We start from the raw sequence: 25,263 nt of genomic DNA, 5'->3' as shown, positions 1-25,263 counted from the left end.
CCCCTCCCCTGCTGCCTCCTCACTTCCTGCCTCGTGCCTCTACACTAAAGGGTCCACATTTATACTGCAGTAGCGCTCCTATCTCTTTTCAATTAACAAAATGCCAGAAATTTAGAAGGAAAGCTTAGCCTATTTCTGGCTCTTTCTCTGAGAACTGTTATTCTGTCAGTGTGTTTGTATATTAGAATTACAAAAATAAAATTCAGTGTATTTTTACACCATCTGCTAGATCCCCAGAGCCTGTGCCTCAAGGCTGATTAACTCTTTATTTAGAGTCCATCGGTAATTAATAAATGTTATACCAAGGCAGCTAGCTGTCTGAGAAAGTCGTTGATGTGTCAGAACTTAACCGAGTTTTCCTTCTAAAAGAGAGCTAACTTAATGACCTGTAAATGACGAGAATTAATATTCCTTGCTCAATTTAGGGTCACGATCATGGGCAGCAAAAGATCGGAAAAAGACTTCTCTCAGGACAAGCTTCCAGTATTTACTCCACCAAAAAATATCTTGGTTTTTTTTCCAAGTCTTGTATTTGGACTAAGATAAAAATTCTTTGTAAGGACTTTGCTATTTATATACTTACCATGAGCTTATATGTTAACATGATATATTAAAGTCTAGTCAAATTTCAGCATTCTTCCCTATTTTGAATAATTTATTATTTTAGGAATTAAGTATAAATTTATCATTGACTTTTCCAGGGTTTTTAATGGGCAATACATGTCCACTGTAAGATCACAAGTAATAATAAGATTAAAAGTACACTTGTTATGTACTTTAAATTCATTTTTGATAGCTGCTATGGTGATTATACCAAAAAAAAGTCTTAAATGCCCTTCACTTTGTGATCTTCAAAAAACTTTCCTATTTTTAAAAGTCTTAATCTCCATTTAGCAACCACTGCCCAACTGCAAAGTATTTTCCAGTGTCTAAAGAATAAAATAGTTTGCCTCCTTTTCCAATTTATGTGGTGAAATAACCTGATTTCCAAAAAAGGAAAATACAGTGAAGTTAAATGTTTATTATCAGATTTAACTTTTTCAGAAATGACTTTGGTTATCCAGGGAATCCCAAAGTAAGAACTGAATTGCTATGCGTAAGACTGTCATGGGACATTAAAACAGTACCACATGTTACAAGTTCAGTGAATTTTAACTTGGCTCTCAAGAAAGAAGTTAAGGAAAGTTTCCTGTTCTGGTTGAATTGGTACCAACAGGCAGACTCAGAAAGCATTACCTTAAGGATCTTCGAGGGAACACTGCTTCTCCCAGAGCTGATGAGAGGCAAAAATATGACCATCTTCTGAAGTCTGAGAGTTGTGGGGATTTTTTAAGTACATTGAAATCTTAAGCTATAAAGCACTGCATGGCTTGACTCTTTCTAAATGTAGCATTTTAAGAAAAAGCTTTAAAGGACCCATTAAGGTATGCTTTAGAACCTTTCTTTAGTTTACTGGCATTAGTTTTGCTAAGAAATTATGGGCTGCCTTGCACACATTATTGCTATTAGTAACACAGTTGTATAATAAATGATGAAACACTCTGAGTGCACAGTAGGTTGTATGCTTGCGTTTTAAATGCAGAAAACTTTCTGTAAGCGAACTGCTCTGAAGGCTACCATCTCACAATGGACAGCATGCAGCATGATCTCAATGAGAGTTTCTTCCTTTGTTTTACTTATGAAGGCGAACTCTTCTTTCTGTACAGTACTTGCTTTTAATGTCTCTTCTGCTTAGAGCCGGTATTTCTGAAGGGGAGGTTTGTGCTCAGGTATTGTATAAGTAGATGTTTTCTTTTATCCTCACATCAGTTTCTAGTTGACTTTAAATGAGGTTTCTGAGAGACTGACAGAATAAACCTTTTTTGAAAGGAAGCGACTGGAGATTGAGGTTTTCTCTGTGTAGCCTCATCTTAATTGTAAAAGTTTAATATTTAAGTAACGTCATAAAAAATTGTATTACTGCATTTATTTCGAGGAAGGACACTGCTTTCTTTCCTGAAATTAAAACATTAGTTAAAGATATTTGGGAAGGTGAATTTTCCATACTCAAATATGAGCAACGTTTATCTTTAATGATTGTTGTAGGCTTGATGTAGAAATTTTACTTCTTTTAAAAATAATAGCTTATTTGAGAGGCATTTGTTGAGATCTTAACATAATGTGAGGAAAGACCTATGAAATAATAAAATAGATAAACAGCAAAGAGATCCTAAGAGTATCTAACAATTGAAAACAAATTTGAGAGGCTGGGAAATTTGACTGCAAGGAAAGTAATAGCCTGTTTCCGGTGTTAAAGGATCTAAAACAATTTCTTTCGTCCATGTAACTTCTGCTTTTTAGTTGAATTATATGAAGTTCTGATTGAACTAATAGCTGTAGAGGTCCTTTCCTAATGGAGTTAAGATAGTTTTTTTTTTTTTAAAAACTTGATTCCAACTTTAATTTAAAAATTAGGAAATTGGTCCTAAAAAGTACCTTTACATGCAGAATATGAAGGTCATCCCAGAGTTATATTATTTGTACTTTTTTACCCTTATTTAAACAGCATCAAAATGTAAGCCTTAATTTGCTTCTTTCTCAAAGGAAGAGGCAGTAACACTTTCACATCCTAACAGTTTTACCCCTGAAAAGAACAACATTTATGGAAATAGGCTGGCTGTTTAAAATAATTATGTAAGATTGAAAATAAATGTCTGTATCCACTCTGAGAAGAATTCCTAGAAAAAAATTCTGCTAAAAGAAGGAAACTTGTAGAGAATAGAGACAAAGGTAACAATCTAAACTAATACTAGTTTCCTTGCCTCCCAGTTTTCACACGTATTTACGTACTTGTTTATAACTTAAATGTTAGAGACAATCTAGAATTTGTTTACAAGTGAATTATTTCATAAATTGGATAACAAGTATTATATCTGGCGGTAATAAATAATAAAGGGAGACAAGTGAATTCTAGACTGTTTATTAGTTTATAGATACTTAATCTAGCTAAAAAGGTAGCTAATGACCCAAATCTCCCAATTGACTGCTAAACTGTTTTTATGCTTCCTCTAAGCTTTTCTTCTTTGGTCCAAGGTTTCTTGTTTATTTTTTTTAATTCGAGATTTAATCTCTACTTAATTTCTCTTTTAATATAATAGTTAACTAAATGTTTCCATATGAAAGTCAAATTGGGAAAAATCGAGAGAAATTCTAAAAACTACTTTGTTTTAAGGAAAATGAGGGCTTAAAACTTACAACTTCCTTCCTGTTTGAAATTCGGCTTGCTGTGGTGCTTTGCAAACCTTTGGTTGTGATTTACTCTGTCATTTATAAATTATGGTAAACACGCTGGAGCCAAACCTGCCATTAAACAAATTCTCAAATAATCCCTTACATTCATTTATTTCACTAATCATTTACCTTCTGTGCAGCACCCACTAATTTTGTGGTATCTGTTTCCTTGATATAAATTGGTCCTAATTTCTCTTTTTACTTCTGTCCTTTCTTCCCTCATGATAGCTTCTCTTGCCTCTTGCTGCAAGAATGTCTGAGGAGTCTTACTTTGAATCTAAGACAGAGGAGTCAAACAGTGCAGAGATGTCATGTCAGATCACAGCAGCAAGTAACGGGGAGGGCCATGGCATGAACCAAAGTCTGCAGGCCATGATGCTGATGGGCTTTGGGGATATCTTCTCAATGAACAAAGCAGGAGCTGTGCTGCATTCTGGGATGCAGATAAACATGCAAGCCAAGCAGAATTCTTCCAAAACTACATCTAAGAGAAGGGGGAAGAAGGTCAACATGGCCCTGGGGTTCAGTGATTTTGACTTGTCAGAAGGTGATGATGATGGTGATGATGACGGTGATCAGGAGGATGATGACATGGATAACAATAGTGAATGAAAGCAGAGGGCAAAGTAATACAATTGAAAATGTCCGGGAAAACAAAAGAAACGTGTTATCTCAGTCTGTACAAAAACCAGTAAGGAGGTAGAAAACCAAGCACTACATTTTTAGGCCAATCACATTTATATGCCAGTCATTTCTTTACGATTTTACTTTTGATTTGTCTTTGCTTACAGAAAAGGGGGCAGGGGATTAAGCCAAAAAGGTCTGTTCAATGAATCAGCAAATGTGGTGCCTGATTATAGAAACTTGTGATTCTATATGTGATACAGCATTTTTTGACTAATGACATTCTGGCTTTTTAAAAATGAACACATTATAGTTTGATTTGATTTGATTTATTCAGTTGCTTTAAAAAAGTACATTTTGAACAAGCACTCTCAACTCCTAATTCTTCTTTGACACTTGATTTTCTGGTAACATACTATGTTTTTTTCCCTTATGGCAATACACCATACTGTCAGAAATAATTGATAGTGACTACAAAATCCAACAATACAAAAATTGAAATGAAAGGAGGTTGTAACAAGTACTTCTCCAGAAATACCTAAGTGCTGAGGATTTTTAATACTTAATAGCACAACTACTGAAAGTAAAACCCAAGAGATGTTTTCAGTAGTACGTTTGCAGGAGAAATACTCTAACTTGAAACCAACAGCAGATGTTGTGGCACTTTCATACCAGTGCTCACCCTAGAAGCTTCTTAACAGCACACTGTCATCTAAGGCTTAGCTTGTACTTTATACAAAGAGAAAGAGAGGGTAAGGGATCACACTTCCAGGCAGTGTGAGTGTTAATACGGGGGCAGGGGTGTATGCGTGTCTGTTTGTTTTCCAGAGGGGCATGAGAATCCTGGATTCTAAATACATGTAGAGATATTTTAAAGACGGAACTAAATATTATAAAAAGAATAGCAAAGATAAGCTGTCCTTACTTAGGCAAAAGTGCAGAATGAAGGGTCCTTTTTATAGCAGATCTAGCCTTCCAAATTTCTCTTTTTTTTAACCCTGACTCAGCCATGCTGGTGTTAAAGAGAAATAAATGTAGGTGCTGCTCTGAAAACCTAGCTAGCCAGAGAGAGATTCTCAGAATGTTATCACAGAATTGTCAAAGCTTGTTTAAACTATAAAACACTTTATTAAAAAACTACAGAACATTTGTAGTTATGTACATACAGAAAGGCAAAAGAACAAAAAAAGACTTTTTTTTTGAGTCTAAATTTGAAAGCAGTGCCGTTCATTTGACTATTAAACCAAAGTACTTTGGGTGGTTCTTTTTATGGAAGATTTTTTTTTTTTTTTTAATTTTATTTTTGGCTGCATTGGGTCTTCGTTGCTGCGCACGGGCTTTCTCTAGTTGCGGCGAGTGGGGGCTACTCTTCGTTGCGGTGCGCAGGCTTCTCATTGCAGTGGCTTCTCTCATTGTGGAGCACGGGCTCTAGGCACACGGGTTTCAGTAGCTGTGGCATGCGGGCTCAGTAGTTGTGGCTCGCGGGCTGTAGAGTGCAGGCTCAGTAGTTGTGGCACACGGGCTTAGTTGCTCCGCGGCATATGGGATCTTCCTAGACCAGGGCTCAAACCTGTGTCCCCTGCATTAGCAGGTGGATTCTTAACCACTGCGCCACCAGGGAAGCCCATAGAAGATTTAAGAAAGGATATCATCATAGGTATTATCTAATACTATTTTCAAGTATATTTGATCATAAAAAGCCTCCTGGAATTTGAAGAATGACATGCTTCCAATCCCCATTAAGGGTGGAAAAATACCACAAAATGATCAGTACTCTGTGCCAGCTTTATTTAGAGAAAAATTACTAATAAAATGTTCTGGGTGTGAAATGTAGACCAGTCTGTATAGAATAGTGATAAACAGAAGGATCTGGAGTCAGATCATGATTCAAAATCGCTGTGCAATCTTGGGCAAATTATTTAACTTGTATGTCTGCTCACCTTTAACTTGAGAATGGTAATAGTACTTACTTAAAGGATTGTTGTGAGGATTAAATAAAATGATACATGTAAAGCATTTAACACAGTACCAGGACAATGGTAAGTGGTCAGTTAATGTTAGCTACTGTTAACTATGCCAGTGAAAAGACACTGAAAAACAAGTGGTTTCTGTAACCTGGAAAATGAAACTATCAATTTCAAGTGATATTTGTTGAGTAGGATGAGATGAAAGTTAAAGTGAATAGCTTTCAGGAAAGATAAAGAGAACATCTTTAGAACGTAAGCTGTACGAGCCCATCTACTCTGTCGCCCTTTGAAGACCATGCACATGGCAAGGTTTAGCTAGTCTGAGGTGTTTGCAGGCCCTGCTACCACCCGCAGACCAGGCAAACACAGAAAGAAGGGGTAAACGTTTCCCCTGGAAGATGGGTTCCCCACATACCCAATCTGATACACTTCCTATGTCTATGCACACATAGACACAGATACACACACACCGCAGTATATTGCTGGTGACAAACAGGTGCAAACATAAATAGGCATCCTGTCTACAGTCAGGCATGGAGGAGTCCTCCTGGATTCAAGACGAGCCACTCAAGCAGAAGATCTTGGAGTGGAGCAGAGGGGATGGTTTTCAGCTCTTGACTTCCCAGCATGCCCTGGGGCTCTGTGGCCATGTAACCTGAAGGAGAGCCAGAGACCAGGTAGTTCACAGCCTGTCGTTGCACATCTTCCCAGGCCAAGGTACAGTCATCCATCCCACCAGTATTCACTGAGCCCCTCCTTTGCACCCGGTACCGTTCTAGGGAACAGCTAGATGAAAATCTGCACTTGCGGAGCTTACAGGCTCGCAAGAGGAGACGGACAACAAACGGAACAAATGCATCATGTAGTAAACACTTGATAAGTGCACGCTGGGAAACGAAGCGGGGAAGGATGAGGCCCATAGGGGAGTGTTGTGGACTTTCAAGTGTGGTCAGGAAAGGCCTTACCCATAATGGAATCTCTGTGGGCTGATTTTGGGATCTGTGCACCTTATGTAAGAGTGTAAACCTTAAAAAAAAAAAAAAACAGTGTAAACCTTGCCTCTCATTTGAGAATAACCGGAAATAAATTTAGAACGTATGAGATGAATGGGATGGACATTTAAAAAAATTTACATTAAATAAAAATGTATAATAATAATTAGATCTATTATGATTATACATAAGGTTTTGGTGCATTAATAAAAGCAGCCAAATAAGGCCAAAAGAGAAAGGTAATAACCCAGACCTAGGTTTACCATCCTTCAGGTAATATTTCTCTAATCTCTCAACTGCTGCCATTTTCCTCACAGAAATTCCAGAGATGGTCATAGCTCAATACCCTGCCATCAAGAAACTGCAGAGATTTTGGACACAGCAGAATTGATAACCTCAGTGATAAGCTTGAAATGTTCTAACCTAAAATTGGGCTATAGATAATTACTATATGGCACTGGCTATTTTACTTTCTGTTCCAAATCAGTGTCTCTCTAGGGTTTTGAACATCCCTGAAATCTGAATCATATAAACAGAATCTTAAAGTGGTTTCACTTGATCTATGAAGATGATTTAGAAGACTTTAGACTCTATTATTAGCCTTATTAAGTTTAAAAAGAAATATTTATTAGCCATATGCAGAATTTCTAATGAAGATGTTAATTATACAGCTTTTAATTCACTTTTTAGATCAGTTTTTGTTGTTGTTGTTTTTGTTTTTTAACATCTTTATTGGAAGATAATTGCTTTACAATGGTGTGTTAGTTTCTGCTGTATAACAAAGTGAATCACTATACATATACATATACATATATCCCCATTTCCCCTCCCTCTTGTGTCTCCCTCCCTCCCACCCTCCCTATCCCACCCCTCTAGGTGGACACAAAGCCCCGAGCTGATCTCCCTGTGCTATGCGGCTGCTTCCCACTAGCTGTCTGTTTTCCATTTGGTAGTGTATATATGTCCATGCCACTCTCTCACTTTGTCCCAGCTTAGCCGTCCCCCTTCCTGTGTCCTCAAGTCTGTTCTCTACGTCTGCGTCTTTATTCCTGTCCTGCCCCCAGGTTCTTCAGAACCATTTTTTTTTTTTTTAGATTCCATATATATGTGTTAGCATACAGTATTTGTTTTTCTCTTTCTGACTTACTTCACTCTGTATGACAGACTCTAGGTCCATCCACCTCACTACAAATAACTCAATTTCGTTTCTTTTTATGGCTGAGTAATATTCCATTGTATACATGTGCCACATCTTCTTTATCCATTCTTCAGATCAGTTTTTAAAATGGCAAATTATTGGTGTTGGAATTATTTCCAAATACTTGACTTACAAAAATATACATTTATAAAGAGAAGAGTTAAAGAAACAGAGAATATAAAATAGATAATAACTAATAAGAACCTACTGTATAGCACAGGGAACTCTACTCAGTACTCTGTAAAGACCTATATGGGAAAAGAATCTAAAAAAAGGAGTGGATATATGTATATGTATAACTGATTCACTTTGCTGTACAGCAGAAAATAACACAACATTGGAAATCAACTGTACTCCCATAAAAATTAATTTTTAAAAAAAGAAACAAATTTGAAGAATCACAATGAGAATTGAAACTCCAAATTGTGGTAATAATTATCAGAGCCATACAACTGAAAATATAACTACTCTTTCATCTTTTTTCCTTTCCTCATAAAGTGGATCATGTAGAGTTTGATGACACCCTCTTAGTGGTTGTCACCCGACTGGTGTTTGGTGATGCTGGGGCATATATCTGGTTGTCTGGGAGCATATTTAGTGCTCAGTGCCCAAAATCCTACGTGCCAGTCCCACTCAATAAAAAAATTCCTTCCAAAATACCCATAGCATTGTCCTTTCCTCCACTGAGAAACTTAGCTAAACCTGGCAGTTTTAGAGTTCCACGTCTCATTTTTTTTTCCCCTAAACAGAATTACCCGAGTCAAAAGATGCATTTTCAGAATTACAGCTACTTACACAATCTGAATTTTGTAGACTTGTGCCATTTATCTTAAATCCTCACTTGTGGAAATTGTTTCTTTCCCCTTCAGAATGCTGGTGGAAACTTTATGAAACAGCTAAGTTTATCAGGGGAGGGGGGGACAAGGTGTCTCTCTCCTGTTACACTGATTCCACAATAAATAAAAAAGAAAAATATCACTGAAGTAGTTACAATTCTACAAAGTAGCCAGGTTAACTTAAAAGGACCCGTTTCTTAATAGTCTTTTTTTTTTTTTTAAAGCAAAATCACATTTTAATATTTTACGTAAATAACTAATGGGAAGAGGTTGAAGGCACATAGCACACTTGTTTTTGAGGCTCTGGAGATGTTGAGGGCTTGATTTTAGCTGGTGATTTTTTTTTTTTTTTAACATCTTTATTGGAGTAGAATTGCTTTACAATGTTGTGTTAGTTTCTGCTGTATAACAAAGTGAATCAGCTATATGTATGCATATATCCCCATATCCCCTCCCTCTTGCGTCTCCCTCCCACCCTCCCTATCCCGCCCCTCTAGGTGGTCACAAAGCACCGAGCTGATCTCCCTGTGCTATGCGGCTGCTTCCCACTAGCTATCTATTTTACATTTGGTAGTGTATATATGTCCATGCTACTCTCTCGCTTTTTTCCAGTTTATCCTTCGCCCTCCCTGTGTCCTCAAGTCCGTTCTCTACGTCTGCGTCTTTATTGCTGTCCTGCCCCCAGGTTCTTCAGAACCTTTTTTTTTTTCTTTTTTTTTAAGATTCCATATATATGTGTTAGCATACGGTATTTGTTTTTCTCTTTCTGACTTACTTCACTCTGTATGACAGACTCTAGGTCCATCCACCTCACTACAAATAACTCAATTTCATTTCTTTTTATTAGCCAGTGATTTTTAATATGCAGTAGATTCGTTAGTTTAACACCAGCTGGGGAATTCAAACTTGATCCCCATGAAAATCAAGGAATTGGGGTGGGGGAAGGTTTGGGAGAGATCTAAAATGATTTCTCATGGCCCTACGATGTACACAACTTTGTTTTTCAGACGTTTCATTGGAGTGGTAAGAATTTCATGAAAGATAATTTTAAAACTTACTCTGAGTTAAATCTTGATCCTTTTTTTTTTGATACACTATACTTGTTCCTGCCTTTTGAAACTAGCAGTCTACTATACTGCATACATAATAAAGCATAATTTTTCTATAATCAGGTACCTTTTGCTGCTCTGGGGTAAGACTGTTTTCCTGTTTAGATGTTAAGCATTGCCAGAGAGAAGAATCTGTCCTGTTCTTTTGATTGTAACATAGCCTGATAGCTGTAGATGCAGCCTCTCTGATGAGAAATGAGCGTCTACCAGGACATCTGGAGGACTAGCTATGCTTCCTCAGACTCCAGCTTAGTTTGCACTCTATTGCCTGTGAGGAGCTTTCTGGCATGTGATTATTTACTTCAGAGCTAGAGTTTCAGGCACCTACATTAACTATTTTATATTGTGTGCAGAATAATAGATCTTTTAATGTCAGATACAATACACTGCACATATTGCTTTTGCACTGTTTTAAAATTTTTGTACTAAATGATAGAAAATATTTATATTCTTTGAGTGTGAGCTTTGAATAGATGGCATTATCACCTTATTGGTTTTTTTTTTAACAAAACGTTTTTCTCAATTATTCTATCGCAATGTTATTCTGAGCAAGTCCTATGCCAAAATCTTGTATCATGTTTGTATGGAAGATTAAATTTTACTCTTGTGTGGTAAGACTACTCAGTTATTGATTTCAGTGTTGGAATTTGATATTCCAACACAAAGTCCACAATGTATCCACTTGAAATCCAAGTCGGTGTCATACATTTCATTTTGATGTGAACTTTGCTTTCCTTTGTTTTAAGACTCCATTTTGCAATAAACGTTTTAACAGTAAATCCCTTTGTTATGTGTTATTGTGTATATCAGAGCTTTGTTAGATTGGATTCCCAACATCCTTTGAAGGAATCATTATCACATGCATGCCCATGAGTGTGAGCTTCTCTCCTGAAATCAATTGGAGTGTAAATAATGAATTTGTAAAGTGCTGGGGCAGTCACAAGATGGATTTTTTTTTTTTTTTTTTATCCCCAAAGAGAGACAGAAAAGCTTAGAACTCACCCTATAGCAGATACACTGATATGTTAACAAGGTACAGCAGACATAGAGGAAATGGGAAGCTACTCTGTGGCTGGAGATATTAACTCTTCTCCCCTGTTCTGCCAAATTCAAACCGTCTCGAAGCAGTGCCTGGCTCCAGCCTTCCTCTCACTAATCTTTGCAAGCAGCATGCAAGAATCCTGCCGGAGCAAGTCTCACACTGAATCCAGTGCCTTTCCCTTGGTGTCATCTTGGTGAGCCATCCTCAGAGCACAAGTGAACTCTTCTCCTCTCCTTCTGACATGAAAACCAAAGATGTTGGTTTTGATTAGTTGTTTCCTTTACAACCTTTATTCAAGAAATACTTATCAATTTTGTTCAGCACAACATTTGGGAATTATATACAAATCAAAACATTCCATACACCCTCACTTCTTCTAAAAGCCAGCCTTGATGCAGCCTTAAACGTCTCTGTAAAGCAGTCTGTTGTTTCTTAAACTAATCAGACAAGTTCCTTATTTCACATTTGATTCTGTGATGGGAAAAGCGAATGACGTTTCTGCAGCTGTATCCAGCTGCCCCGTGAAGAAATAAAACTTGTCATGTATTTTCTTTGATCAAGTTCAGTTTTAGATCCTATTTCTCAAGTCACTTTCGTTTCTGCATTATTAAAGCAGGTGAGTGCATGTGACTACAGACACCATGTATTTCAGAGGAGGGAAGGGGCAGTCCTGTGGGAATCGGAGCACATGAGGGTAGCGGAGTACATATAGAGTGGTAGCGATTTATACCCTTGCAACTTATCTGTACGTCTCAAACTCTATGCATTCAGATTTATTGTAACTAGTGGGTTTTTAAAATAATTCTGCCTGGCCCCCTAGAGTTGGCCGCAGTTCCCCCTTATCCTTGGACATGCGCACACTGTATCTGGAGCTCCGGTCGGGCAAACGTGCCGTGCCCATCCTTCCTTCCTGTCCCGCCTCCACCACTGCCAGTGTCTCGCCTTGTTGCTTCTCACCAGGAGTCACCTCTCTTCTAGCCCTGCTGTGCCAGCTCAAGCCACTATGCCTTCCATCCCCCATGTTAGTCTATGAAACCCTCCCTTTTCCGTGGTATAGCCATAGAGATTGAACTCTATACCAGAGAATTTAGCATCATAGTGAATACAGCCTTCAGTTTTACTCATTCAACAAACTGTTCAACAAAAATTTACCAGGTATTGTGTGCCAGGCACTCTGCTGGGCACTGAGGAAACTAAAATGAAGGCGGCCTTGAACTCCTCCCAAGGTATAATCCATACCTACTTTACCCCCCCCTTAAATTAAAAGCTCCTTGGGGCTTCCCTGGTGGCGCAGTGGTTGAGAGTCTGCCTGCCAATGCAGGGGACACGGGTTCGAGCCCTGGTCTGGGCAGATCCCACATGCCGCGGAGCAGCTGGGCCCGTGAGCCACAACTACTGAGCCTGCGCGTCTGGAGCCTGTGCTCCGCAACAAGAGAGGCCGCGATAGTGAGAGGCCCGCGCACCGCGATGAAGAGTGGCCCCCGCTTGCCGCAACTAGAGAAAGCCCTTGCACGGAAACGAAGACCCAACACAGCCAAAAATAAATAAATATAAATAAATAAATAAATAAAAGAAAGGAATTCCTTTAAAAAAAAAAAAAAGCTCCTTGAAGGCAGGGGCATGCCTTTCCTAGCAAGGTTTCGAGCATGTGAATTTAAAATACCTGCAGATTAGAAGGATTAACTCACCCACCCTCTGATTTTTACACTAATGGTAAAAGTAACCAAATCCAACTTCTTTTTTTTTCAACTCACCCGCACAAAAAATACTATTTGTAACGGGTTGAAAGACACTTTGCCATGTTGCCTCATGAGCAATCCAACCATGCTGGCAAGTTAAGTTGGTTAAAACTAATGGCTATAGCAAACTAATTCAAGTCACAAGACACAGATTTTCTTCCCGTTACGTAGGTATTTATTTAGTCTGTGGCCATGGAGCATATATTGAAGCGAGTAGCCCTTTGGCTCTGAAAATGGGCAGGCAGGAGTCCTCTTGCAAAGTTGTCGTTCATGTTTGTATACTTGCCAGGGAGGGTGGTTAGTTTAGTTTTAGTTAGAGCAACTCTGCAACCTGGGTTCCTTAGGACGGCTCCAATTTTTCATGTCCTTCTAATATTTGGTTTTAAAAATATAGTGCAACTGAGACATTTAGTTAAACACTTAGAAATTCCCCTCTAAAAATAAGCATGTAAGACATCTGGTTACCAAGTGGTTGCTTTGGAATTTTTATTAATGATCAAGCGATCTTCGTGTTGATTGAGAATTCAGAAGACGGCTCTGGTATCTGACAAACGTCAGAAATTCCTTGACTGCCAAGGCCTTCTCGTGGGAGGTAAAACTACTCTCAGTGTGCCAAGTACAAAGAGCGGAAAATCCCAGGATGTGCAGAGTCCCATTGTCACGGCTCACCAAGCACAATGAACTGTTACTGAGAGGTCGATTGGCTTCTGTGGGCAACATCTTTGGAACCCTGAGAAATTCCTTAACGGTTGGGAAAACTGGTTTCCATTCAATGCCACCTGCAGGAGGAACCAAGCCAGAGCAGCAGCCCTAAAATACTGAAAAGTGGGGATAAACCAAAAAGACAGTGATAATATTCCTTCTTTTTTTCCATTTCATTCATATTTCCCATGCAGCTGCTGCCTTCCTTTGAGATTGGTGCTTGGACAGAAGAGGACGTGGTAAGCAGCTTCTTTTAATGCCTCATTTAACCTGGGCAGGTAGTTCATAAATTTGTCCACAAGTTAAAAATACAGGGAGAGGGGTTTGGGCCTTAGGAAAGTGTTAAGTAGGAGAAGTTGACAAATTCCATGTCTTTCTATTTTTAATGCAGTAATGATTTAAAATAAGGCCTCGAGCAAAACAAGTATCTCTTCAAATCTTACAAGAGGATTCCACCTCCCTATTTGCTCTGAAAGGTATTCCAGAATACAGTAATGAATACCAGTTAAAGGGGGATCCAGGATACTAAATGAATATACTTGGGAAAAAATTGATCTTAAGTTTTCCCAAAAGACCAGGGATGGACTTGAGCCATGGTGGGGAAAGAACTGGTAAAGGCAGTGCCTTAGCCCTGTTCATTTTACCATCTTTACTCTGACCTTCCCAAGAAGGAATAGACCCGAGCTCCCAGACATTCTCTGAAGCGGGAGCCAGAGAAGCCCCATGTTTGGGGGAGGATGTGAACAGACTAGTTAAGTCCAAAGGAAATCCCACACCCTACAGTCTGGGTAGAGACCCTGAGGAACAATCCTGCTTAGCCTGTTATATCTCTGTATCTGTTTCCTTAAGTGAAAAACAGGTCCAAGAATTCTTGGTCAGAGACCTCAGGGGTTTATGCCTGTCCAGGTCCATTTTATAAGTTCAAGGTTTCATTAAATGAAAAAGGAAAAAAAAAAAGCTTGTATGCCAGCCTCAGCAGGCCCACACCCCAGGAAATAGACTGGGTACCCCAAAGTCAAACTCATTATTAGAAACTCTTGGGAAGGGCTCTGGAAGGTTTACCAGACTCAACTGGTTTCTGGGCCAGGGCACATCCTCCCAGCCCTTGGTCTTCTGGTGAAGTAATACTGCTTTCAGATAAGCTAATCTCTGTGGCTTCTGCAGGGGAAGTACGCTGGCACCAGTTGCCTCTATTTCCCATTCCCTGAGTCCTGGTGATTCTAACTTTCCTGCCAGCCCTGCTTAACAAGGACAGAGGACTTAGGCTCGCCTCTTCACAGGCCTGAATATAATCCCTTTATCCCCAGCTGCAAAGTTGGCCCTTCTCATTTGAGAAGAAATGTTTTAAAAGGCACTGAGCTCTAACAGCTATTTTTAGTCTTTGCTCTGAGGTTGAGTGGTTTTCAAACCCTTTAAATAAAATTCCAGGGTCAAGGGCTCCCTAGAGAAGTGGTGGGCCTGGGTGTGGCCCCCCATTCTGTCTCCCTTCACCTGGATAGTGTGAGAGGCTACGGTAAACACACACCAAGGGAAATTCAAGGACTGAGGTTGCTGGGTCCAACCTCATTCTGTGTACGAAGCTCCACACTTTAACTTGTCTTGGGCCACAAAGCTACTTCATGACCAGGCCTAGAACAGAGGACGCATTTTATCCATCTTTCTGTCCACTGCCGTGTGGTCCCTCTTACTCATACAATTCCTGGGTAAACCAGTGCCCTTCAACAACCCAGCGGACCACTGGCACATGAATGGAAAAAGCATTATAAGTAAGAATCTTCTTGAAAGGATTTTTAAATATCTTTCAAATAAGGAGGAAAACCAATGGTCCTTCAAGGGTCCAAGACCCCCAAAGGGAGGATGTCTCCAATTTGAAACCTTGAAGTTTTAAAACAGTAAAGAAAAAAAAAAAAACAAAAAAAAACAGTAAAGAGAAAGTCTTCTGTTTTCCCTTTGTGGTTGAGCAAGAATTAAAGATACTTTAATCCATTGAAAAACTATGCGTTTTACTGTTAAGTCTGGCCACTGACCATGAATGAATCTTCAAAACCATATATGTCCTCTCTTCCACAGTATTTTTGGGTTCAGCAGCTCGTCAGAAAAGGCAAGTGGAATAACTTACCTTCTTAATTCATGGAGTTAACTTTGCTTGGGATGTGATTGAGTCTAATTTTATTCTGTCTTCTAATCACTCCCTTCAGGTGACACTTCAGAGGAGATAAGCGTGTATGCGAACTTGTTTAAGGAAAACAACATTACAGGAAAGCGACTGCTGCTTCTCGAGGAAGAAGACTTGAAAGACATGGGCATCGTCTCCAAGGGGCATATCATCCATTTAAAGGTACCTCAGAAAGGGAGAACATTCAGTCAGCAAATCTGTATTGAGCTCCTACTGTGGAGCAGGTCGTGTGTCATGTTAGAGGCTGAGCTGGTGGTCACAGTGTGGAAATACTTCATACCAGCTGATCATTAGCTGCCGCCCCCATGGGACCCCTACTCCCTCTTCATAATCCCAGAACAAAGGGTTAATACCTGGTCCAGCAGAAGTCACATGGATACACCTGCATAGCACCCCCGTGCCCTCAGGAAGTCTCTAGTCTAGTGGAGAAGACAGTCATTAATCATGCAAAAATGGTAACATGGCAGCTGTAAGAAGTGCCACAAAGGAGAGCTGAGGTTGGGCTGAGGGAAGGCTCCTGGGCAGAAGTTCTGATGGAGCTGAGAACTGAAGGGCCCGGAGGTCTAAGCGGGTGAAGGGTGTGGGGAGGGGGTGTTCTGGCGGGAGGGCTCTGCCTCTGGAGAGGCCTCAGTGTGGGAAGAAGCGTCGTGTGGCACTCGGGCCGTGTGCGCCTGCAGAGCTGCCAGCCCACCCGGCAATAGCAGGAGGCAACTTGCTTTGAGGCCAGAGAGGCTGGATATCCATTAGGGACCCATAACGATGCCAGAACGTGTCCGTGGACTGAGTGAAGCCTGAGCCACCATGGCACCTAAAACCATGGGAACGTGTGTTCAGTCTGCAATCTGCCGAATTTTACCCAGAACAGACACCACTTTATGTGTATTCTTATCCCTCATTTTCTCAGGAAATCCTAACATTTCCCCCCAGAACTTCAGTCTTGAAAGCTTTCTTTTCTCTTTTTCTTAATAAATCTATTCATTTATTTATTTGGCTGCGTTGGGTCTTCGTTGCCGCATGCAGGCTTTTCTCTAGTTGCGGCAAGCAGGGGCTACTCTTCGTTGCGGTGCGCGGGCTTCTCACTGCGGTGGCTTCTCTTGTTGTGGAGCATGGGCTCTAGGCACGCGGGCCTCAGTCGTTGTGGCGCACAGGCTTAGTTGCTCCGCGGCATGTGGGATCTTCCCGGAGCAGGGCTCGAACCTGTGTCCCCTGCATTGGCAGGCGGATTCTTAACCACTGCGCCACCAGGGAAGTCCCTTGAACACTTTCAAAGCTAAACCTCTGTTTGTGTTGTTGTTGCTTTTTTGGTAGTTTAGCAACCAGTTCTGGTTTTTTGTTTCTTTGCTTTGTTTTGCTTTTTAGTTACCCAAACCAAATAACACTTGCTGGCATCTGTGTGCACCTTGTTATTAATGAGAAGTCTGTTTCAAGAGAGATCTTACAATGAAATCGAGTTTACTCCCCAAACCTCCTCAACCCCAGTGTGGGTAGATAGAAGGGTGAGCACAGGTTAGAAAGAAGACAAATAGAATAAAGAAGGAAATGTAGGGACTTCGCTGGTGGGTCCAGTGGGTAAGACTCCGCGCTCCCCATGCAGGGGGCCCGGGTTCGATTCCTGGTCGGGGAAATAGATCCCGAATGCATGCCGCCAACTATGAGTCCGCAGGATGCAACTAAGACTCGGCATGGCGAAAATAAATAGATAAATAAAATAAATAGTTTTTTTTAAAAAAGGGAAGGAAATGCAGAAAAAGCACCTTCTTATCCAAATCCACATCTTGACAAAGGCTCTACCAACTTGCCAACGACTTTCCCCTTTGCCTCAGTTGGAGCTACTGATACCAGGCTTTTTCAGGGAAATCCTCCCTGAGGTCCGAAGAGGACACATCCACTTCTGTCCTATGGGCCCTGGATCCACATAAGGAACATCCTTACAGCCCCTCAGCACCCTTTAGATGATGGCTTAGCCTTAACCTACCACCTGCTCCCTCTCACAAGATGGGCAGGAAACCTCATGCATAAACATACATCTTAAATGATGGTAAATAATTTAATCTCAACCTCCGGCTGTGGGCAAATCCATCCTGAAAAGCAACGCTGGCTTAGATGGGCTACGGTAGGAAAAATTCTTTTCTCTGGTACAGAGAAGTTTCAGGGTTCAAAGAGAGAGATTTGGTAAATCTTGTCCCATTTAGCAGATGCCAGAAAGACGCTCCCAACTCCCCTTTCCCTCTCCTGCCTTTGAAATAGGACTCGCGTTCCTTAAGGGGGAGTCAGGAGGAAAAGCGGTGGCGAGCTCCTCAACAGCCTTGGTGATTTAACTATTCCCAGACCCAGCCCAGGACAGTCTAAGTGCCCCTCTGTGGTGGCTGGTATCATTAGAGCAAGCAATGTCCAAACTTACTGATTATTGTTCAACAAATCCAGTGGATGCCTACCGATCACAGCCCTGGGCCTGTGAAGAAACAAAGAATCCTGCCCTTAAGGAATTTACATCCCAGAGAAGAGAGAAAACATGTATATACAACTTCTCTTAATTCAGAGTCTTGGCATTTGGGAGCGGAGTGTCTGTCCTGAGCCCCAAAGGAGGGGCGTAGCCAGCATCTGCGGGGACCGGAGACTCCCTCCTGGAAGAGTCTGTATGTGCACAGAAAGACAGTCAGTCCCGGGGTGGGGGGGGAGGTCTCAAAAGTCAGGCGTGCGGGCCCTCCACCTCTGCCAAAGCCAGGGCCCTATTACAGTGGCCACCCCAGGGGTGGGCGGAGGGGGGGGGGGGCTCGGCCCACAGCTGACACTCTCTTAAACTCAGCTGGGTCCTGGGTACTTCTGACAAATAAGCTTACATGAGAGGGAGAGGGTAAGGGGAAAGGGTCATGGAAACAGACCTTTCCATGGGAGGTCTGGGAGCACCCTGCATATACTCTTGGGGCAACGAGGATAAAGAATCCTTCAAGCTGGGCCATTCGGGATGGGACGCTGCAAGGGGACCTCCAGACTGGAAGAGCCTGCCTGGTCCTTGTCACCGTTCTTCACACGCGCACACACACACCCATCCTGAGGGTGAGAAAGTGCCCTCCATTCTCTGCTGTCTCACTGAGGAAGGCAGGGCCTTGCTGTACACCTTCTCAGCGAGTGAGTCTCTCAGCCTACAGATGATAGATTATACAACTGCAAAGTGGACGGTCTGTCCACCTGCCCTTTGCTACTTGGTTGTTCCTTTCAGCCTGTCTTGGCTCTCTCCTCACCCGAGCCTGGAAGCCCTCTGTGGAGGAGCCTTGAAGAAGGAATAGAGCCTAACATCCAATAAGTGCTCATTATTGGATGATGTGTGAACAGCTTTCATTTCACTTTTTTAAAAATGCATCTAATTTTTCTCACATCAGTACTTCTTCACTCTCTATGTGATATGCTCAGTTCACAGAAAAGCTGGATTATACCTGATGAGTATAAACAAGAATCATAATTTAAATTGTCCTCCTTTCCTTTAAGAGTTCTTTGTCCTCCACTGGGGGAGGGAGCTTTGGACACAAACCCACAGAAAAGCCCTTTCAATGCAATAAACCCGGTAGTGAGATTTCAGCCCTAGTGAGAGGCTCTGGTGATATATTCATGTTCTTTGTCGTTTTTCCCACAATTACTCGAGGTGACAACTGCATTCTGTACACTAGAATATTAACTTGTCACTACTATATTCTACCGGTATTTGAAGAACGGTTTTATTTATTTTTTACTCTGAGATTAAACATCTTTAAAATATCTTCCTGTTCCATTAAATAATTATAAACTACCTATAATACTTTGAACAACCAGGTTTATTCTCAATAGATGTTGGATATTAACATCCCCAAGGTATTTTCTGAACTACGTAAATAAAGAATGCCTTTATAGGGCTTCCCTGGTGGCGCACTGGTTGAGAATCCGCCTGCCAATGCAGGGGACACGGGTTCGAGCCCTGGTCTGGGAAGATCCCACATGCCGCGAAGCAACTGGGCCCGTGAGCCACAATTGCTGAGCCTGCGCGTCTGGAGCCTGTGCTCTGCAGCGAGAGAGGCCGCGATAGTGAGAGGCCCGCGCACCGCGATGAAGAGTGGCCCCCGCTTGCCGCAACTAGAGAAAGCCCTTGCACAGAAAAACGAAGACCCAGCACAGCCAAAAATAAAAATAATAAATAAATAATAAATAAATTTAAAAAAAAAAAAAAAGAATGCCTTTATATGTGCACAATAATTTTAATCCTTTCTTGGCATTATCCGATCATTAATAAAGTCACGTGGGTTTCTTGTGTTTTTTTTTTTTACAGTCAGCCATTGAGAAGTTAACCCACGATTACCTAAACTTGTTTCACTTCCCACCACTAATTAAGGTAAGGAAGGTTTTTCTTACTGAGAATATGCTACTTTTATTGACATACGCACCAGCCATATCCACACCTAAATTTGCCAACGTCGGGAACCGTTGTTTGAAGTGAAATTTAATCATATCTGTCCAACAAAAGGCCCTTTGAGTGAAGCTGAGGATGTGCATAAATGGAGCAACCTTGTTCCCTGCAAGTTGAAATATTAACAATACGGTCATGATAAGAACAACACATGTCACCTTAGTGGCTAGGGGATATAAGTGCTAACATTGTAGGTGAGGACCTCTGGCCTCCCACCTGGCTCGGGAGACCTTTGTCCGACATGGAAGCCGCTGAAGGAGTGCACACGCTAAGCTCTGGATTACCACTTGCATTGAGGGGTAGGAGTTTTATTGTTTGAATAAGATATTAATATATTTAACATATTATTTTGAATATAGTCTAAAGGTATATGGCATAGTTTGTTATAAGATTAGTAGATACTTGCAAACAATATACAGAACTCTTCTCATTCACTAAGAACTTTGGTTTTCCATCTGTAAGCCCACGAAGATTCATTTGTTCCTCTGCTTGGCCCTCTATCCACAGATGCTCTAGGAACTGCATAATTCTTCTTTGGGAATAGGGTGTAAATATCTTGAGTGTTGTGAAACTCTCAAGGTGAAGTCGCTGTGCATCTCCAGGGACGAAGTGCATTTCTAGGGTAAAATTGCACAATGCAAGATGCATTGTGAAAAATGTCAGATGGTGACATTCAGTTTGTAGTGCATGAGACAAATCATTTGGCAAAGTTCTCAAAGGCTTAATATGTCATTTCTCTTGCTTTTAGTAATTGGAATTTGTAGTGTAATCCAAAATAACCAAAAATTAAGCAATAGATTAGAATGGAAAAACTAGTGCTGGGAAATCATCTCCTTTACATGAGAAGTAAAAGTAAAAACACTATGTAGTATAAACAGTGCTTAGTTTTCTGTTTCAGGACTCAGTAGGTGAACCTGAAGAAAATGAGGAAAAAATAGTGCACCTTGAACTTGTTTTTGGTTTTCACTTGAAACCAGGGACTGGCCTACAGGTAAATCATATTTTAAATCCTTTGGATAAATTTCAGTCTAATTTACTCTTTTTCTCTCCTGGAACTCTGTGGTTTTATATACCCCCTACCAGCTGGTAACATGATTCTGAGTAAATTTATAGACTTTATAAAATAGAATTTAATTGAAAGGCTGCCAGCTGCCTCTGTAAGCCAATCTAGGAATCTTTCTCATTCAGCTGAAGACCCCTGTGTGAGGCCACCCAAACCCTCAAGGAAACGCACTGCAAACCGTGGGGGTCAGTGGGGAGCGTTAAGGTCGGGGGCACGGACACTAGAGTAATTGTTTATGCTTCTTGGCGTCACAGCTTCCTGATTCCAGTTTCTTTGTTTTTTAAGGGGAATCACTTTTATAATATCGAGAGTAGAACAACAGCAAGAATGGAACTGTAGGCAAAATGGAAACCCAGATTATCAGCGCTAAATGGGGTGGCAGGACATTTGACCAAATCTCATTCAGTCAGGCTGCTACTTTATGTTATGTTTAGAGTCTGGGCAAATTACGTGGGCTAGGTGTCATATGAATTGGAATCATAATAGGTTTGTGTTACTTTGGATTACTATGAATAGCCAGTAATAGTGATCACGTCTGTTAATTGACCACTCGTGTTCCAGGCATACAGGACTCAGGTGTAGGTGCTATTTTTCCCCCATTTTACAAATAAGGAGACTACGGCTCTGAAAGGCCAAGTAACTTGTCCAAGGGTTACATGGCTAGCAAGTAGCAGAAGACGGATCTGACGCAGGCCTCTCTGACCCCAGAACCAAACTCTTAACTACTGCACTATTGGTACCTTTCCTTTGATGCTGCAAAGAGACCTTGTAAAAACAACTCCTCACAACGTGAGCCCGTTGCTCTGGGAGAGCTGGTGGGGCTCAGCTGGCCCACCGGTCCTCACTAATTAAACCATGCTTACCCCAGGTCATTCCTGGAACCAGCACTTGGGAATGATTGGAAATTGTTGCAAGGGGTTAGTTTTACCAGGGGCTTCAAAAGATGTTCTTTCTGGACACTGGACAGAGTGTTTTACCTGCACCACTGCAGGTATGTTGATGCTCTTGCTGAATGGAAATCTTAACCTCCCTTGTTTGGGCCACAGAACTTGGTTGAGTGAAAGCTGCTCTGACTCTAGGTGTCTGGTATAGGAACACTTTTCTTTTCCCTCTGTGAACGGGTCACTGTCTGTTCATTCCTGTTGTTAGAAGCAGCTACCAGAAAGGGGAGAGTAAGTTCCTCTCCAACAATAAGCAAGGGCCCTTCCAATCCTGAGATTCTGTAGCTGTGGGCACCCCAGGTCCATCTGATGGTAAATAAATAGCACATTTTAATTTGCCTTCTTTGGTATGCTCCACTCTATGGCACTTTATTTATGAGTACTCTGTGTTTAAACATTTTTATGGCTTGGAGGGGGTAAAAGAAGAGGGAAGAATTTTCCTGAAAAAGACTTGTCAGGAGTAATCTCAACCAAGAAAATTATTTTCAATTAACAAAGAAATGACTTGTTAATGTGGAAAACTGAAATATATATGTAGTTAGTAAAAATCAGAAGCTATAAATGATATTGGAGACCAAATATAGTGGTCTGGTTTTGACCATTATGGTGTAGACTTCTTGAGTCATTGGTTATCCACAAGGCCTAAAGTCACTGCAACTTTCAATTATCTGCTGATCCTTGGTCACCCATGCAGAGTAATAATTTCATCCATTCACTCAGCAGAAATTTACTGAGGACATACTGTGTGCCTGGCTCAATGCTAGATGCTCAGAATGCAAAGTAAAAAAGTATAGTACTGCCTTGCAAGGAACCCATAGTTTATGGGAAGAAATAGACAAGATCAATGAATGGTTTTAATACAGAATGATGCATTTTTTACAACATCATGCACATCATTCAATGAAAGCACAGTGGATGAGCACTGAAAGTGATGCAGAAAGGGGTCAGAAGAGGATCTTGACGTCTTCTTGGTAGAGGTGATACTTGAACTAAAATTTGAAAACCATCAGGAATTATTAGGTAGGGAGAAGACATTGAAGGCAAAAGGAACAGCATGTGCAAAAGCTCAGAAGCCAGGAAAACACAGGCACCTCTTCTTTGGACTGATTTCTATACGAGCTCACAACTCAACTCAAGCATCGCTGCCTCTGGGGCGACTTAACATGGAGCAGGTGGAATAGTGTGGGGAGAGTTAAGGCCAGAATGGTGGCTGGAGACCAGAAAAAGAACTGTTTTATGTGCTGAGCTAAGGAGTTTGAAGCGTTTTAAGCAGGGAGTAGAGAGGATTCTATTTGCATTTTAAAAAGATCTCTCGAAAGCACAGAGAAGGATGAATTGGAAAGGGCTCAGGAGAGAGTGATAAAGTCCTGTGTGGGGCAGTGCAGACAACCAGGTGAAAAGGGACAAGGAGCTGAGGCTATGCAGTGCCATGGAAGTGCCCTGTGTCCAGGGACACTGAGACGGAACTGATCAGACCGAACTGATCAGACTGTGTCACTAGCTGGAGTTGGGGTGATAGGGAGGAGCCAGGATGGCACCCAGTTTCTAGGGTGAGCAGCTGGATAGATGACATTATAATGCAATAGATCAAAAGTGAAATATACAATGCGGATGTAACTAACGCCAAGGTGCTAAAAGTATAAAGAAGTGACGGGAATGGGTGAGGTTAATCAGGAAAAGCTTTTTTTTCTTTTCTTTTAAATTTTTAAAAAGTTTTTGGCCACGCCGCGCGGCTCACAGAATCTTAGTTCCCCGACCAGGGATTGAACCTGGGCCCTCAGCAGTGAAAGTGCGGAGTCCTGACCACCAGGGAATTCCCAGGAAAAGCGTTTTTGGAAGGGATGAGTTTTGAATATGGGCTCGAAGAGGCTCATGGTCGTTTGCAAATAATTTTCTGAATATAATGTTTTAAAACTTATGCTTAGAGAGTCCTTCTTTCTGAAGAGCTCAAGTTATTTCATACATGTCATCTCATTTATCCCCCTTGGCATGTCTGTGAGATGCATAAGGCACATGGTGTTGTCATCCTTGATTACAGAAAGTGTGTTACCAGTCTAGGGTAAGAGGACGGAGCTGAGACCAGAAATTACGTCTTCATCATCACCTATATATTAAACATGTGCTAAGCTCTCATACCTGGCCCAAGATATTTAAGCCATCTGGAAACTTCCACAAAATAATCCTAGAGTAAATTATTGTCCAGGTCTAAACTACCCAATTATGTCAGACTATATCCTAACATTATGAAATATCTTCTCACAAATGTGCTTTAAATTGAAATTTAAATTCCCCACATGAAAACCTTGTTACCTTGACCCTTCAAGGTAGAACCCAAGAAAAAAGGTCATCCTCAAAATCCCAATTAACTGAGTTCCCATAAGCCCATCTTCACAGAAAAGATGAAGCCTTTACCCCGTCTCCATGACTAGAATAAGTTACACGGGGGTTTTGGAAGTTCTCTCCAAACCTGAGTTTGTGTATCAGGGAGATTTGCTTGACCATTTCACCTTTTCTTTTACAATTAAAATGAAAGATATATTCTAAAGGCAGCCATTGGGAATAATGTATGACAGTGACTTTATCATGCAAATAGTAGCTGTGTTTTCCCATTGACTCTGAAAAGGACCACCAGTTAGCTACCACTTAAAATTGGTTTGTTGTTTCAGTAACTGGCCTACTAAGAGGAAACAATGGAAATGTGACCTTATCCACAAACATACAAATATATGTAGAAAATAAAGCCTTTCCTTGTAAGAAAGACCTGTCAACCTTTATGGTCAGAGAATTCAGATTAAATTCTTTTTTTAGCCTCATTTTACAACTAGACGGATTATGGCACATAAGTGAGGTTGATTCACCAGACCCAGGAAAGCCTTTCACGTCTGGGAGCCTGTGTCTGCTCCAGTAGTCCAGAGCACCTGCGTGACCCCCTGCCCGTGATCTCAGTCTCTGCTGCCACCCCCAACCCCTCGGGATGACCAGGCCCTCACCAGACACCAGCACTGTATGGAATTCAAGAATTCATCCACAAATGAAACAAACATCCTTTTTCCTTTCCTTTTTTGAGACAACCTGGCAGGGGAAATAATTGGACGAAAGGGTTCCCTGAAAATTTAAATTAATAAGAAGTTGAGAATAAGTTTTACCCATTTACCTGACCCATTTCTAA

At 41.0% G+C, this 25,263-nt stretch overlaps 1 protein-coding gene across 6 annotated transcripts in view; it reads left to right on the top strand.

Annotated features, from left to right (window-relative positions):
* Positions 1 to 25,263, top strand: part of MAP3K20 (mitogen-activated protein kinase kinase kinase 20) — a 171,269-nt gene that overhangs the window by 121,496 nt on the left and 24,510 nt on the right. For 4 of the 6 annotated variants that reach the window (XM_068544904.1, XM_068544909.1, XM_068544906.1 and 1 more), the window contains exons 12-16: positions 13,674 to 13,718; positions 15,550 to 15,580; positions 15,678 to 15,817; positions 19,953 to 20,015; positions 20,989 to 21,081. In XM_068544904.1, the coding sequence (XP_068401005.1) occupies positions 13,674 to 13,718; positions 15,550 to 15,580; positions 15,678 to 15,817; positions 19,953 to 20,015; positions 20,989 to 21,081 (372 nt within the window). Of the gene's footprint in view, positions 1 to 3,498; positions 10,776 to 13,673; positions 13,719 to 15,549; positions 15,581 to 15,677; positions 15,818 to 19,952; positions 20,016 to 20,988; positions 21,082 to 25,263 lie in introns of those variants that run through there. The other 2 variants (XM_068544907.1, XM_068544910.1) reach the window with 2 other exon arrangements.

The sequence above is a fragment of the Eschrichtius robustus genome, chromosome 5 (genome assembly GCF_028021215.1).
Source record: "Eschrichtius robustus isolate mEscRob2 chromosome 5, mEscRob2.pri, whole genome shotgun sequence".
Lineage (NCBI taxonomy): Eukaryota > Metazoa > Chordata > Mammalia > Artiodactyla > Eschrichtiidae > Eschrichtius > Eschrichtius robustus.
This window is presented reverse-complemented; position numbering and strand designations above follow the sequence as displayed.